General features: G+C 37.8%; 1 protein-coding gene across 1 annotated transcript; it reads left to right on the top strand.

The window, feature by feature from the left end:
- The first annotated feature begins 225 nt into the window (after positions 1-225).
- On the top strand, positions 226-15,196 carry CCDC112 (coiled-coil domain containing 112). The gene is made up of 10 exons (XM_054987552.1): positions 226-284; positions 985-1,100; positions 3,043-3,164; positions 5,876-5,965; positions 6,797-6,872; positions 8,084-8,468; positions 10,426-10,842; positions 12,648-12,743; positions 14,654-14,772; positions 14,848-15,196. Exons 1-10 carry the CDS (start codon positions 234-236, stop codon positions 14,876-14,878), a joined length of 1,503 nt encoding a protein of 500 aa, XP_054843527.1. The 5' UTR covers positions 226-233; the 3' UTR covers positions 14,879-15,196.
- The last annotated feature ends 1,049 nt before the right edge of the window (positions 15,197-16,245 follow it).

The raw sequence follows: 16,245 nt of genomic DNA, 5'->3' as shown, positions 1-16,245 counted from the left end.
GCACTACGGAAAAGCAACATGCCGCCGCCCTCCCGCTCACGCAATCGCTCGCAGCGAACTAACTCACGAGGCGCATCCGCTAAAACCAGAGTCGCAACTGCACGTGCACGAAAGGGCGGTCCCAGAAGGCAACCAGCCCCGCCTCCTGCCTGACGCCCATCCTGCTCTACGTAGCCATGGAAAGGCTTTCTTGCGGCCGTGACGTAGACACGCCAGCTTCGTTGGATTCCAAGATGGCTGCCCTGGTAACGGCGGTGCCTACGAGGAGGTTTGGGCTACAGGAGGTAACGTCCGTCTTCCCCTTCCCCTTTCCTGCAAGTCCCCTCTCTGTATTATTTGTATTCGGCAATGTTCATTTCGTTCTCTTTGCGCACCGCTTAGATGCATCTCGAAAACCCATGTAGGAAGTTAGATATGTCCCTGCTTAAGCTCATTGCAGTCTAAGGACTGCCGAATGTTGCTTAGGGACATTAAACATTCGATCTCAGGCATCCCTGTTATAGAAATTTCTGCATAAGGAGGGGGTTGGCCTATTCTTTTTAATGTCAGGAAAGGCTCTCTGTATATGTCTACCGTGCCCAGGACTGCCTCGCAGTGAAGAGAACAGAGGAGCATAACTTTTTGCAGAAGTGCCTGTGCCTTCAGAGTCTTCTGCATCCCAGCCTGGCTGCCTGGATTTTTCAGCTGCTTCATTTTCATTAATGAATTTTTTTCTGCTGCTGTAGCATATCTGAGATAAATTATGATGATGAAAGTACTTCTAGGAGGTGTTAAGGCATTTTAGTATGTGACTGCTACAGAATCCATTTCTATATTGTTTTTACACTTGTGTGATGTCATCAAAAAGCACAATATTGCTGTGAAATATGAATAATTTAAAGTCCAAATTAGGCTTTTTGCTGGCCCCCCTCCCCCAGTTTTAGTTACACTGTCAACATTAATATATGTTTTCTGACTAAAATATTTTTTTATGTTTTTTTGTAGAATGACAGCTCTTTCAGTAATTCAGGTGCTGATAAAAATATTTGGTCCTGGCAGAGGAAAGCAGAACAGATAAAGAAAGCCGAATTCATAAGAGAAGGAGAAAAACTAAAAACCCAGTAAGTTTAGATTTTGTATTGATGTTCTACAATAGCAGAGAAACATTACTAAAGTAATCAAAATTAAATATTTTTCAGAGATGAAAAAGGGTTCATGCTTTAGGATTAAATGTGGATTGACATTCTTGTTAACTGTATATGGTTATAACAACTTTAATAATTAATCTTCATAAAGTTCTACTTTAGATAACATTGACGTCTATGTGATTTATATGAATTATAGAAAATAGTTTGATTCTGTACAAACTTAGTTGGAAGAAAGTCCCATGCTTTGTGATTAGCTCTGCTTCAGATTTCTGCTTAGTTTCATATTCTGCAAACCAAATCTTATTGCACTGTTTATCGGATGTCCCATCCTGTTAACTGTATTAACTCATACTGTGTAATCTGCCTTGTGTCTTAACAAGAAAAATAGGCTATAAATAATGTAAAGAAAATAAAATTTTAAAAAGCTGCGTACAGTAGCCTTGCTGGCGCTGCACCTTTGATTAGAGATGGGCCCAAATAGCTGTTGTTCTTAAGATGGTGTTATTAGCAAGAGCCATTTGTTCCCTTCCTGTAATTCAGGCCAAGTGGCAGCAGGACTTCTACACAGCAGATTTCCCTGAATTTTCTCTGAACGAGGCAGCTCCCCCTTCTCCACAGTGGCCATTCCTGCCAACTTTGTGACACCAGGAGGGTTTCTAAAAAAAAAATAATTGATATTTTGTTATAGCATTATGTTATAATTATCTATTTGGTTCTCTGAATTCCCAGCTTTCAAAAGAAAAAAATGTCCCTAACCCCTTTTTTTGCAGAGATATGAGGGGAAAAGGTGTATCTCCCTGATGACAAAAGCTAGACACTTTTTAAAAAAAAAATTAAAGCTGGGAATTCAGACGATCTGGTAGACTTATCATTATAACAGTACAGGGGGGTTTGCTAGGCACATTATACCAGTAAAATAAACAACCCACCATGAAAACAGGCTAATTAGAACTAAGGTTTAAACAGCGTTAGATACAACATCTCCGACACAAGCATATGATTATAACAATTTAAACACATTGACAAAGTATTGCAATTAATATCAAGCGTTCTATATCCAATATTTACAATAGCCATAGACAAAAAATAATAAGGTTCATAATAATTTTAAGCAAATAACTTGCAAATTCGAGCTTCAACATTAAATCGTTATTGTGACTATTGTAAATAAATATTGAATATGGAACATTTCATATTAATTGCAATAATTTGTTCATTTTGCTAGTATTACGCAGTATATCCTGTTGGTTATTATTAGGCACATTATGCCATGTGAGGTGGCAGTGCAATAAAGCCTTTACATATTGGGTTGTGTGTGTTTTAATAAAATAAGTAAAATAATAGCAAAGGACGTAAATTTGGACTAAACATTGTTATGAACAGAATGATCAGCCTGAAAAGCAAAGACCTTATTCTGGCTCTTTTTAATAAAGCTAGAATGGAACGGGTTACTCACTGGAAAGATGCAATTGTTTCATCAGTACAGATTTCATACCTTAGATAATTTTTGAAATGGTCACAGTAGAAATGTGTCTTTTTAGAAATGCTTAGCCAAGTGATTGGCAACTGTTTATAAATGCTGCTGCAATAGATTGCACAGGTTTGCAACTACTTTCTAAAATCTTCCTCATGGTTCCTTGGTTTTAATAAGATTGTGCTGTGGTTATCACATTAATAGAACAAAGATAGTTTTATGTATTATTTTATTTCCCTTTCTCTTTCTTATTGTCTGTATTCTTTTAATAAGATTTAAACCTTAAAAAAAGTTTTGCATTTTCATTTCATCTATATAAACAAATATTATTATAAAATGGAAGGCATGTGTGCCACCTAGTGTTTCTTGGAGGAAAAATGGAATAAAAATTAGATAGATGTTTTGACAAATAGGCTATTTGAACCAAACCTGTTTTTCTAGACTTATGAATATTGAAAAGGATAAAAATAGCCTTCTCTTCAACAAGAAAAGTGACTTCAGAATGGAGTATGGCATACTAGAAGAACTGGAATACAAACTGACTAAAAACCGGAAAGCAGAAAGTAAAAATACTCTTTTCTTCATTCAAATTTATTCATGCTACATTGTATGTCTTGTGACTAAACATGCTGGAGCTATATTTCCACACTTAATATATAATCGTTTTGCCAAAGAGTTTAAAAGAATGAACCCCTTCCCTTTGAAAACAGACGTTGATATTAACAATATCTTAACATCTAGATGTATGCCTAGTCACTCAGATTTGTAAGATTGTCTTCTGGTAGTGTATCCTTTGGGGGTCATAGATGATTTATTAGAAGTAGAGAGAGAATTTAAACACTATAACTGCAAAAATTGTGAAAACAAGTTATTGGAAACTCAACTGAAAGTATGTGTTTGTGTATATGTATGTATACAGTCCTAACAGAGTAATAGTGAAAACTCAGAGGGACATGTAAATAAGCATAACATTTGGCAGCATGATGGATAGTTGCATAATAGTGTTCCACAGGAGTTGTTTGATATTTTAGATAATAACACCTTGATCCTGAATGGTTGTTCTTTATCCATTCCATGTGCATTAAGATTTGCCCACAGAGGAACTATCTTCATTGGTTTTCCTTTTTATTTTAATGGAGGAGCAGCTCTACCTGTGCATCCCTCTCATGTATATTTTGGAATTCCTGTGCCCTCACGGAATCACAGGACTGGGATAGCTGTGTGGAAGCAAGCAGCATGGATTTGCATAAAGAAAGTGAAACAGTGCTAATATACAATGATTACAATAAATAACCTGCCTAAAAATACTGTCTGGATATATCAGTCATTCAGTACAAGAACCAAGACATCCCAGATGCAGTACATAAACTGAATTCAGAGTCCCACCAGTCATGTAAACAGTTGATTATAAAGTGCTGCTGAGCTAAATAAAATGGGCTCAGAAAGTAATTCTGGTAATCCTGCCTAGCGGAAGAATTTTTCTTGATATGCAAGAACTGGCCATATGGTATATTTGTCTGTAAGTGTGGTGGATGATATGATAAGTAATGGAGATAGGAGTTCTACACTCTCACTGGGCCACTTTCTCAATAGAGGATATCCATGGCAAGTAGTGGAGCGGGCCAGGCTCAGAGCCTCTACCCAGGTGCTTAATTAAACCAAGAAAGAAGGAGGATAGAGTACATTGGGCAGTTGAGTACACCCTGCCGGTTTCAACTTTATGTAAGATCATTAGGTAACAAAGGCACCTAGTGGATCAAATACCCGGTTGTACAGCGGCACCTTTCATTGGTTTCATACAGACCAGTAGTCTTAGAGACATGCTGGTACACTCTGACTTTAAGAGCAGTGACAACAGCCAAGATTGCCCTAGTGGCCATTGCAATGTATGCCCACTTGCGGATGTAGGAAAAGATTTCAGATTGACAAGTATTGGCTGTGCTAATAATGTAAAAACACTTTTCCACCTGTAACACCTCAGGTGTTGTTTACATCATAGAGTGCTCATGCCTGATGGTGTATGTAGGGAGCACTACCTGCCCAGTAAGAGTTAAGATCCAAGAACACTTGTCGAAGATTAGGAACCAGAATCCAGAAGCACCATTAGCAACTCACTTTCAACAACAGCATAGGAATGAGAGAGAGTTGTGCTCTTCTGTTTTAGAGGTGCCCAAGAGACAGCGCTCAATGGATTTACAAAGGTTGTAATTACAACGGGAGGCCTTCTGGATTTTTTAACTTGATTCCAGGGCACTAAGAGGTCTTAACCAGGATTGGGATCTAACTTGTTATCTTTGAGCACCCTTTATCACTACCAGGTCCTTTCACTTTAAGGGTTGATAGGGGAGGATAGCCCCTTTAAATGCTTTAGTTGCCGGTTACATGTAGCTCTGCATAAGGGTGGTGTTTAGACTGGGAATTCATAGCAGCTGCTCATCCTGACACTTTTGGAACATGACATCCTTGTTTGAATGGTATACATACGTAAGAGGCATTTTATACTGTTTTATTATTCAATTGTTTATTGGCTAGACTTGAGGATGTTTTTGATCAGTCTACTTCCTTGCCAGGTTTCTTGCAGCTTGAGACACCCTTGAGAAAGCTCAGTGAAAAGGGCCTGTGGCTCAGTGAAAAGGGCTCAGTGAAAAGCAGCCTGTTGGAAGGAAAAGAGAGAATCAGAAAAATTATTTAGCTCAGCACTTTATAATCAGCTGTTTACATGACTGTTTGAACTCTGAATTCAGTTTATGTACTGTATCTTGGATGTCTTGGTTCTTGTATTGAATGTTTGATATATTCAGACTGTTATTTTTAACCTGGTTATTTATTGTAATCATTGTATATTAGCACTGTTTCACTTTCTTTATGCACTTATTGGAATATATGACTTGATTGTGCCTGTGATTGAACACCATGGGAGGGTCACACCCTATTTCATAGCAGCTTTCTAGCATGCCCTAACCGAGACTGCATTAAAATTGTTTCAGTTGATATTTATATGTGATTTTAAGTTCTTTATGCTGTTTTAGCTGCCACATTTGAGAGGATAGAAAGTGGAGTAAAATGTAATAAAATAATGTTGCAGGAAAAGGTGCAACGTAGAAGGAGAAATGTTTCTTACGTGAAAAGTGAACAGAAGTTGCTAACAATGATAAAACATCAGGAGAAGCAAAATGAAACAGATATTTAAAGTGATCAGACTTGAAAAGTATGAAAGGCAATAAATGTAAGTGATAATGAGATTGTTAAAATAAAAACACATTTTCTTCCATAGAAGTTAAAATCCAGCAACAGCTGGCAAAAATTCATAATAATGTTAAAGGACTTCAGCGGCAATTGAAAGATGTGAAACCAACCCCAGAATGTAAGTCATATATATGCGTTTGCAAGTTTTAAAAAAAAATGTTTGGAGTGTCTGCATTAGTAATGAAGTGTTGCTGACATTTCTCTAGCTTCTAAATCTGAAGGAGTTTTCAGTGTGGGCTCAGATGACTGATTGTACCTTGAAAGGATGTGGTACCATGCATACCTAGTATGGAGAAAATCCCTTTGAAAACTGAGGCTTATTTCTCAGTCAACATGTTTAGGATCACACTGAACGTAATTTGAGCTGCAGGATGTTATCCACCTATTATTTTTTAACTCTTTATTTTTGAATGTTTTTGTTTTTTAACAGAATAAAACACAACAATCCCCAGTGAGCTAACAATACTTACCAAAATACAGCATGTAGTCCAATCAGGTTAAACAAATAACTAACAATAAATATATTATGGGTATGTAGTTAAGTCAGTTTGTTAAATACTGAAGGGATCTAATGGATAAGGCTTACACGGATTTATCTCATGAGCAATCTATTTTTAATGGAAATTGCTAATTTGTATACATTTTAGTTTAGATGTCATGGAAGAATTATTTCTTTATCTACAGTTTTATGACTTGATGCTAGGGTTTCTGTTGATGACGACTTAGCTGTTCTTAGTGTGAGTTTATTTGGTGATATGATTTAAATGTATACTGAAGGATATTAAGAACTGTGAGATGTTTGTGTAAACCAGAATTTCCTGCTTATCTAGAATTTCTTTATTATTTTAATTGAGCTGAAATTAAAAATAAGTTACATTTTCTGTAGCATCTTTCAAGAGAACTGGTGATGCACTTCGATGTTACTGATGTTACTTTTCCACTGTTGCAGTTCTTGACAGGCTCAAAGAAATTATGGAGGAAATTGAAAATGCAATAAACAACTTCAAAGAAGAACAACGACAAATGTACACTGCTTTCCTTAGTTCTAAACCTAATTGCAGTATTAAAACATAGTTGTTTTGCAAAATGCTTATTTAAAACACTAATATATGTGTGTGCGTGCATACACATCTTGCAATATGGTTTCCTTTTATTTTCTTTGGTATTACTATTTAGTTTTAAATGTTTGAATGGAAGAAATCAGAGTATATATTTATAGGAATAGGTCTAATTTTCATGTGTGGTCTCTTTAACTATCAAACTAGGCTGTAGAAGTATCCCACACCCTTTTCAAAATGATTAGGCTTCCTATGCAGAGCTGTGGAGTAGAGGCTAAGAGTTAACTTTGAACCAAGAAGTAATTGGTTCCTCTGTTACCTCTGCAAGTAAACCTGTTCTTTGTCTCATTCTCTTATCTTGCAATAAAGAAACACTAAATCTGACATAACTTGCAAGCAGAATTGCCAGTCCCCAGCCTCTGCCCCCACACCACCACTCACCTGGCTGCTTGGGGAAAACAAGGGGAAATGGGGTGGGGAGGTAGTCCAGGGATGTGAGCCCACATGTGCAGGTAAGTACCTGTTGTGACCCTGCAATTCCTTGACTTCTCTTTTTATATTGAAGGGATCTGGCAACCATGCTTGCAAGATTGTTGTGAGTATTACTGTGATAATATATGTGGAAAACTCTGAAAGAGCTATGTAAGGCTTGATTTTTTCCCCATATTTCAGGACATTTAGCTTAAATCTATAAAGTTGCTCAATTTCTGAATTTTCAGTAAAGTGTTCTCCTGAATTTTTATAGGTAAGTAGTGTACATGACCATTTTAAAAGGAATAAATATTTCCTTTGGCTTACGTACTGTCTGAATCCTGAATATTTCAGGAGTTTATTGGCCAGGATTATACCTTTCTGAGTCCATTGAAGCTACACACTTAGAAGGGTGTAGCTTTGCTTAAGATTGCAGTGCCAAAAATGCATGTTATACACACCAAAAAATCTTTGTCACCCTGGTGGGATTTTTGACTGAACAGCCACTATCTGCTATTTCAAATATCTCTCAGTTTTGAAGTCGTTTTGGTGTGCAGCATAGGAAGCTGCAGTTAGTGAAACACAGGACATCACTTCATAGAATTATTTACATTTCTTTAGATTCTGGCCCTAGTTGGTAGGACTGTTAAATAATTATTTTGCTTATCAAAGGTTTCTTTGATTTTTATGGTTTTGTTGTTTTACAGATATGAGCAGCTTATAAGAGAAGAGAAGATTTCTACTAATGAGCTTAATGCTTTGGAGAGAAAAATTGAAATATGGACACTAGGTACTTCAGCCACAGGAAAAATTTTCAAGCGTGGCAAAGTTTCAGTAGATAAAGAGATTCAAAGTCATCTGCCCGATGAAGTAATTGAACTTGAAAGGTTTTTCCAGCAGACAGGAGGGAAATATGGAGGGTGGGATGAATATGATCATCAGCTTTTTCTGAAATTGTGGATGAAGCATAAAGGAAAACCATCGTATATGGAGGAAGCCCATGATTATTTCTCTGAAAGAACAAGAGAGGACATTCAGCAGCATGAAAAATGGTATCAAGAATTTCTAGTTTTAGAAGCAAGAAAAAAGGAGGTAAGAACTTTACTAAGCTGCGCTTGCATTTTTAACAGAATATGAGTTGGTAATGAGACGGAAAGGTCACACTTTTTTCTGCATCTCTCTAACTCTGCATGTTGCAATGACTTTTATACTTCAGCCGGTAAACAGGATTGTAGATTGCTGTACCATTTTGATGAGAGCATATTATGCCCTTGCAATGAATTACCCCTTCTTTGGGCAAATTACTGAGCTCTGTAGAGGAACACACTAGTGCCCCACCCCAGTATCCATTGCCCCATCTTTGCACCCACAGACAGCACAGCTCCCCAGGAACCTGAACACTCACCATTGTTAGTGAGTTTGTGCCTTTGCTGGTGGTGTTGGTCCTTATGTACATCTGGAGTGCATCTCTGTTGAGAGGTCTAGCCACAGGTAAATATCATTTTGTGCTTCCTGACATAACCATGTCTTTAGGAGAGTTGGTTATGAGGCTCCAGTGTTTGCTGTTTCCTGTAAAGCTGCTGAGCCTTGACAGAACTCCATAGGCCAGGTACTGGTGTTGCCACCATTCTTACTGCTGTTACTTCACTGGTCAGTGCTTCCTCCTGTCCCTTTTGACCCTCTTTTGCTTATTGTGGTGGATAATGATGAACTGTGGTTACTAATGCTCCTTTGATACCTCGCCTCCACCTAGGAGGGAGTGCTGTGTGGTTACTGCTCTGTTTGTGCTGTCTCCCAGATACTTCTGCACCTTTATAGGCTCAATGCAGAAGCTGCTGTTGCCTGCTAGTGAAGAAACCCCACCATATTTGACTGCCTGTGTTAACTTGCATCTGGGCTATCTGAAACTGGGAGGCATCTCATGGGCCACGCCAACTTTCTTACTTTGTACTAATATTATTGATAGAAAGGCAGATGCTAAAAGAGCAGGTTGGTTATTTTATCAATGAAAACAAACATTTTGAAAATGAAAAAAAGTTTAAACAAAGGATCATATTAACACTATTGCATGATTCAACGTGTATGCACTATTTTTGTGTAATCGTTTGTTATTCTGATCATGAACATTTTCAAAGGATTAAGGGCTTGCTTGTATATCATGGCCACTGCCTTACTTGGGAATAAGTTCCATTGACATCTAAAAGGCTTTGGGACAATCTTTGTGTTAAAGTGTTGAGCACAAATTTATATTAAAAAAGAAAGATTTGTGCTTATACAGTCAAAATTGTCCCAACTGCACACTACATATGTATATAGCTTGACACACACTCATGTTCACCATGCTGAGCCATTTACAAAGGCCTCTATTAGATTTGCAGTTTGAGGATGGAACTACACATTCTGTATGTTTAAATGTCAGCTGCTGTCTTCTGTGCAAAAAGGAGCTGGAATAGAGTAGTTTGCAACAATGAAGCTTTGGACAGAGGAAGGGCACTTTGCACACATAATAAGGCTCTAGAATCTGCAGTGGAGGAAAACAGCTGGGGGAAGAAAAAATGGAATGTAGAGGGAGGATTAAATGCCCTTCTCCTGACCAAAGCGTCTCCATTACAAATCATGCTCTCCTTGCCTCGATTTGCAAAGGAGAAGCAGTGGCCAGGCTTTGAAGCTACTGAAATAAGAAGTATCATTTTGCCTTAAGCTAAACATAAACTTACACCCTACTTATGCTATTCTAGCCCTTCTTTAAAAAATCAAGAGCATTACAACCATGTAGCCAATTACTGAAATGTCTCCTAAGTGACAAGTGCTCATAGAGATTGGCAGGTAAATATTATCATTTTATACATCAGGCAGAAAGATTTTTAAAAAACCCTTCTTAATGACATTCTATCAAGAATCTGTCTCAGCCTGTCCACTGTATTTATGGCTGTGCAAATACCTAAATGCCTAGTTGCTTAGATTTATTAAAGAAATGAAGATGGCATCTAAGAATTTGAAATAGTAGCTTTACTTTCAGACAACATAATTTGGTTTTATTATAATTTAGTCTATTAAAAGATGGAAGACAAAAAAACAACAAGAAAGAGAGAATATCTTAGCCCAGAAAGAGAGCCCAGAAAAAGTGCACTCTTCACATAATCTTCAGTTGAAAGAAGCACAGAAACGTAAAGCTGAAGAAGAAAGAAAAAAGCGTTTGGAAGACCTTGAAAAATGGCGAAGACATAGAGCAATAGAACATGCGATGAAACAAGCTGCTCAACTCCAAGAGGAAGAAGAGAAGGAGAAGAAAAAGCAGAAAGAACGAGAGCGGCAGTTCCATATGAAATTGCTGTTGGAAGAGTATGGCAGGCAGAAAAAGGAACAGGAAGAGCTTGTGAGGCTTGAAAAGGAGAAAAGGGAGGAAGCTGAAAGGGAAGAGAGAAAAAGAACTGCTGCAGAAGAAATTCTTAAGTTTCAGGAGCGAGTGAGTAGTCTTGCTTATGCTGTAACAGAATTAATAGGGATTTAATAATATTTAACTGTCTATATCAAATACTGGATATCATTTAAAATCACTACTCCATGCAATCACAATTCTTGGAAAAGAAATGGGGGGTTACTGCACTCATTGATGTAGGGAGATAGCAATTCTGTGAACTGTTTTGCTGATGTCACAAGTGACAATAGTGGGTACAGTGAGAGCTTCTTCCTTGCCTTGCTCCCTAGCTCCTGCTACAGGAATGAAAATGGATGGTAGTGTAAAGCGTGGTTCTCGGAGTTGTGCAGGCAAGCTGTGCAATGCCTAAGTAGGTCTGAGTAGCCTGAGGTCTGTTTATGTGGACCTTTGCTTAGACATACTTGTGCTCCCTTCATAGACTGAAGGTACCTCTAGGGTCATCTAGTCCAACCCCCTGCACAATGCAGGAAATTCACAACTACCCCCCCCCCCCCGACTGCCCCAGTGACCCCCTGCTCCATGCCCAGAAGATGGCAAAACACCTCCAGGATCCCTAGCCAAACTGACCTGTGGAAAATTGCTACCTGATCCCTAAGGTGGAAAAAAGTTACATTCCCTTAAGTATTATAACTGTATTTAAAGTAGTTAAATACCATAGCAAAGCACGGGTATCAAGCTAGTCATTTATAATAATAACCGTGCTTATGTACCACTCTACTGCTCCACCTAGAGCGGTGAACAAATTAGTGTTATTATTATCTCCACACTGCAGCTGGGGCTGAGAGGAGTGCTTTACCCAAGGCCATCTGCAGAGTTCATGGCAGTAGTGATATTCCAACCAGCAGAGTGCTAATTTGCAGTCCAACCGCTTAACCACTGTGCTGTCTTGCCTTCTCCTCTTCAAAGGCGATTCATCTAGTTTTTTTTAAATCAAAAGGCTAGCAAAGCATGAAAAATATTTTCCATCTAAAATTTCTGTGACCTGTTTCCTTCTAGTCCAATAGTCTCTTCTAGTAGTACAAGACTACAATTGTAATTTGTTTCTCTGTGACTTGAAATAAGTTACTTTTAGTTTATGTATCTGGGTCTTAAAGTGGCCACCCATTCTGTAGTCAGTGTACATGAATCCTAAGCATGTTTAATCTGAAGTAACTCCTGTTCCTTTGGTTGAGGCTCATTTGCAGATATGTTTAAGATTGCGGCCTGCTCTGAAACACAGATTTTGGTTGGACTGTCTTTCTGCTTAGCATGCTTAGGATTTCAGTCCTAGTCTGTAATCCAGTGCATACTTATCAGGTAGTAAGCCTTGTTGAACATAGTAGGACTTACTTTTGGGAAAACATGAGTTAGTCACTTTCTTAATGGAAGCAGAAGTGAAATCGTCCAAATAGAGATATTACAGCAGTTTCTTTAGAGCAAATTATTCTTAACAAATGCCAGACTTGTGGTTGTTTAAGTGTTAACATAAGAAGTAGCTAGGTATTATATCAGACAAATGGGGGACACATGACAATGGAGGGCTATAATTGATTTGGAAAACTGTCCATGGATGCATACACCCAAACCTCTCCCCATCCTCTCCCCATAAATATACTCTGAAAGACTTGAACAAACATGAACTATATGTAGGTAAATTTTAATTAAAAACAATTAAATTACAAAGTATTACTTTTCTGTATAGTTTAGTAATCCCTGACTTAGGTAGAAATTCCAGCCTTGCCTCTAAGTGGTCTAGTTTTGTTACTTTTGTGATGGGCATGAGCCACACACAATGTCATTAGAGTTATTTTTATTTTTCCAAGAAGTAAATATTTTTGTTGTGTTTTTTTAAGGATCTGCATAAACTTGAGCTTAAAATTCTAGAAAAACAGGCAAAGAAAGAAGAAAAGATGGAAAAAGAAAAAAGATTGTCCAAGTTGAGAGAGAAGGTAACTCTAATTTGTTATGCAGCCCTACCCTCTGCATGATTTCTAAGGGCACACTGAACTGTGCATTATTTGATCCTTTCCATTACATTGCATTTTAAAGAGCAGATGTGATCTAACTTGGGAACATTTCCTTGAGAAAATATGAAACAACTAGGTTCTTTGAAGGCACCAAGTTCGCAGTATGGGGTATTTGTGACCCAGTCCTGCTGTTTAAATAGCAACTTGTGGAGAGACCCAGGAGTGCATTTAATGAGCTTAAGCAAAGGAAAGAAACTATATGGATATGGTCACAAAAAGGTTAGAGATTTTTAAAAATCCTGTTCACTTTTTCCCTCTAAAGGGGAGAAAATGCTCAGTCTATGGCAGAACATAATGTTCCTCATAAGCACAAGAATTATAACTCTTCTTGTTCTTCTTTTGCAGCTGGTCTTATTTTGAAGGGGTATCCCCCCCCCCCAATTATCACAATGGCCTCTGTGCCAAGATGACTTTGTAGTATTAAAAGCTAGACTTCTGTTTTAAATATTTGCAATCATTATTAGATGTGTTTTGGTAAAAGAGTACTATTTGGAATTTTATGTTCTAAAGAGATGTTAGAGGGAAAACAGGGCTTGGGAAAAGCTTACAATCAGAGAGTCAATGGAATATGTAAAACTAATTATGTAGTCACAGAATTAGTGTTACACAAATTCTGTTGACTCTACTGGTTTGTTAAAGTTTAGTTATTGTTTCTTTTTAAAGGCTAGACAGGCCTTTTTCCTCAACCTCTATTGCTTTTTCTCTAAAGAGATATTGCACATTAATGTGGGTTACGGTTGCTAGGTCTCAGGCTTTGGCTCTGATACTCAGGTTTTGGGGCAGTCTTAAGGTTGAAATCTCAGGGTCATTAGCTAGCTCACATGCTTATAATGCTCGTGTGTCTGCCTGTTTGCATATGCAAATTGAAGATGGTAGTCAGAAATTTTGTACTAACAACTAAGTAACTTTCTATGTTTATGTGTGGCAAATATATGTCCATGCGCAGTCACAAATACCGTATAATTCAATTCCTAGAGGTGTATGGAAGTACTACAATTACTAATGCTATTCAGTTCGACGTTAGCAATTCCTGCCCATGAGCCCAAGGGTTTGGCATGCTGGAGATTTAGCAACCCTAATCCTGATCCAGTGAGGAAATCTTTGTAGGTGAAATCCTACTGCTGGAGGCTCTTGCACAGCACATAATGCTCTGCGTTCTGATTTGTACTGTGGGGAGCTTTCTGCTGTGCGTAAATGATGTTCTGTCCCATTGCTTCTGACTTATGGCAAATCTATGAATTTACAACTTCCAAAATATCCTATAATTGACAGCCTATCTTGCAAACTGAAGGATGTGGCTTCCTTTATTGAGTTAGTTCATCTTGTGCTGGTCTTCCTTTTTCCCTACTGCCTTCAACTTTTCCTAGAAGCATATTTTTGGATTTAAATACTAAAGGTGGCTTAGGGAGCAATTTTGAGCATGTCTGTTTGAATTGTCCCATTTTATTCAGTGGGGCTTACTCTCAAGAATGCGTTCGTAGGCAGGCAGTGTGCGCCACTACCATGGAACAGAGTTTTTACCTCCAGAAAGAAGAGAACCTATATTCCATGATTTTAAAAAAATCTGGAAACTGTAGATCACTGCTCAAGTGTACAAAAGTTAAATGCATAAGAAATTGATTGATAGAACTTCTGTGTCTATAATGAAGTCACAGTACCATTGTAAGCAGAATTCTACTCAAGTCTATTCAGTGGGACTTACTCCCCAGGAAAGTGTTCTTAGTTTACACTTGTGTTAAGCTCATGCATGCATCTTGTCTTTTAATTGAGATACCAAATTGGTTTTTATAGTTGCTTTTTCTGATAATTAAAAAAAATTCACTATCAAATAGGTTGAAATTAATGTACCTCGAGACCCATGTAGGCTGTACAAACCTACAAAAGTTTGGGTGGAGCGAACAAAAGAGATTGGACCAGTGGGTGCAGAGCCACTTATGCATATTCCACACAGGTAGAAAATTTTATTACAATATACAAAGAACGTTTTGTTTTATTACAAGATACTTATCCTAGTTTATTTTTATAGGGCTGTCCCAACCTGGCGTCAAGGGCTATAGTTGGATATCTACATACAGTTTTACTAGAAGATGCACAAATGTATGTGTAAAGCATCTTATTGGATCATTTTGTTTTTTTGTCAGACTTATGTGACAAAGGATTTCATTTTGTATTTAGGGTGAAGTTATGTAAATGTGATTTTTTTGTTACGCTCAACAGAAGATCAAACACAAATGTAAAGTCTGTATAGATAATAAATAATCAGTTATTTCTTAGGTTCTTTGCATATTACTTTCTTATTGTTGGAACCCACATTTAGAAACATATTTCTCATTGATGCACTGTATTTTGCAAAATAAAGATTGTTATGTTCTTTATTCCTTCTTCATCTTGGTTTATTGGTTGTACCTCAGTTTACAGTAGAAATTCAAGCTGCTGATAAATACATTTTTCAGAACTCAGAATTTGCAAGAGATGAGGTAGATCACCCTAAATGAGTGTTATGGAAAATATGAATTACTTCCTGATTGCCCATCCTCCAAAACAAGTTTTATCTCAGTGAAACAAAGAGACCAAGTGTTATGTTGCCAGTTTTTCCTTACAGATTCCAGTTTATATCAAATGTGCTGCTTTATTTTGAATGCTGTGGAGCAGAAACAATTTCTCATACTTTTTGAAAAGTTTTAAATTTTGTAGAGAAAGATTTCCTAAACTGTGATTTATGGTGCACTTTCTGGTGGCTTGCAAGATAGGGTCAAATCCAACAGCGGCCTAGGCTAAACAGAGGCCATTTCTGATTGTATGAGATGGGTGGGTGGGGGTCTGATGGCCACACACCTTTTCTCTTAGATGCAGGTATTTGTCACACTCCAGAGTATTATGGAGACTTGTTACAAGGGTTGCAGGAAGGAGGATGTAGGGGCTGGTATGTTCTGCTAGTAGAACTGAGCTCCCATATGATAGGATCCAAGTAATCAGAAACAGCAAAGTACAGAGGGTCTTTTCCCACAACAAACACTGATGGAATGTTGAATTAAAACTGGAGTCATTTTGCACTGCCAAACTGAATATATGTGAAGAGGAGAAATAGGAAACATTGCTAGGTTGCTGTTTATTGGTTTGCAGACGTTTTATGTGCAGGCCTTTAACTAGCCTTCTTCATTAGTGGTAGAAACTGCCATCAAGTCATAGCTGACATATAACCACCATCCCCTTGGGGTTTTCAAGGCATGAGACTAACGAAGGTGGTTTGCCATTGCCTGCCTCTGCATAGCAACTCTGATCTTTGTTGGAGGTCTCCCATCCAATTATTAGCCAAGGCTGACCCTGCTTAGCTTCTGAGATTTGAGGAATTTGGGTTTGCCTGGACTATCCTGGTCAGAGCACATTTGAAGTTATCACCTTATACACTAATAGCTAAGGGGGT

The sequence above is a fragment of the Eublepharis macularius genome, chromosome 8 (genome assembly GCF_028583425.1).
Source record: "Eublepharis macularius isolate TG4126 chromosome 8, MPM_Emac_v1.0, whole genome shotgun sequence".
NCBI lineage: Eukaryota > Metazoa > Chordata > Lepidosauria > Squamata > Eublepharidae > Eublepharis > Eublepharis macularius.
Note: the sequence above shows the minus strand (reverse complement) of the source record. Positions and strands in the feature narration are given on the sequence as shown.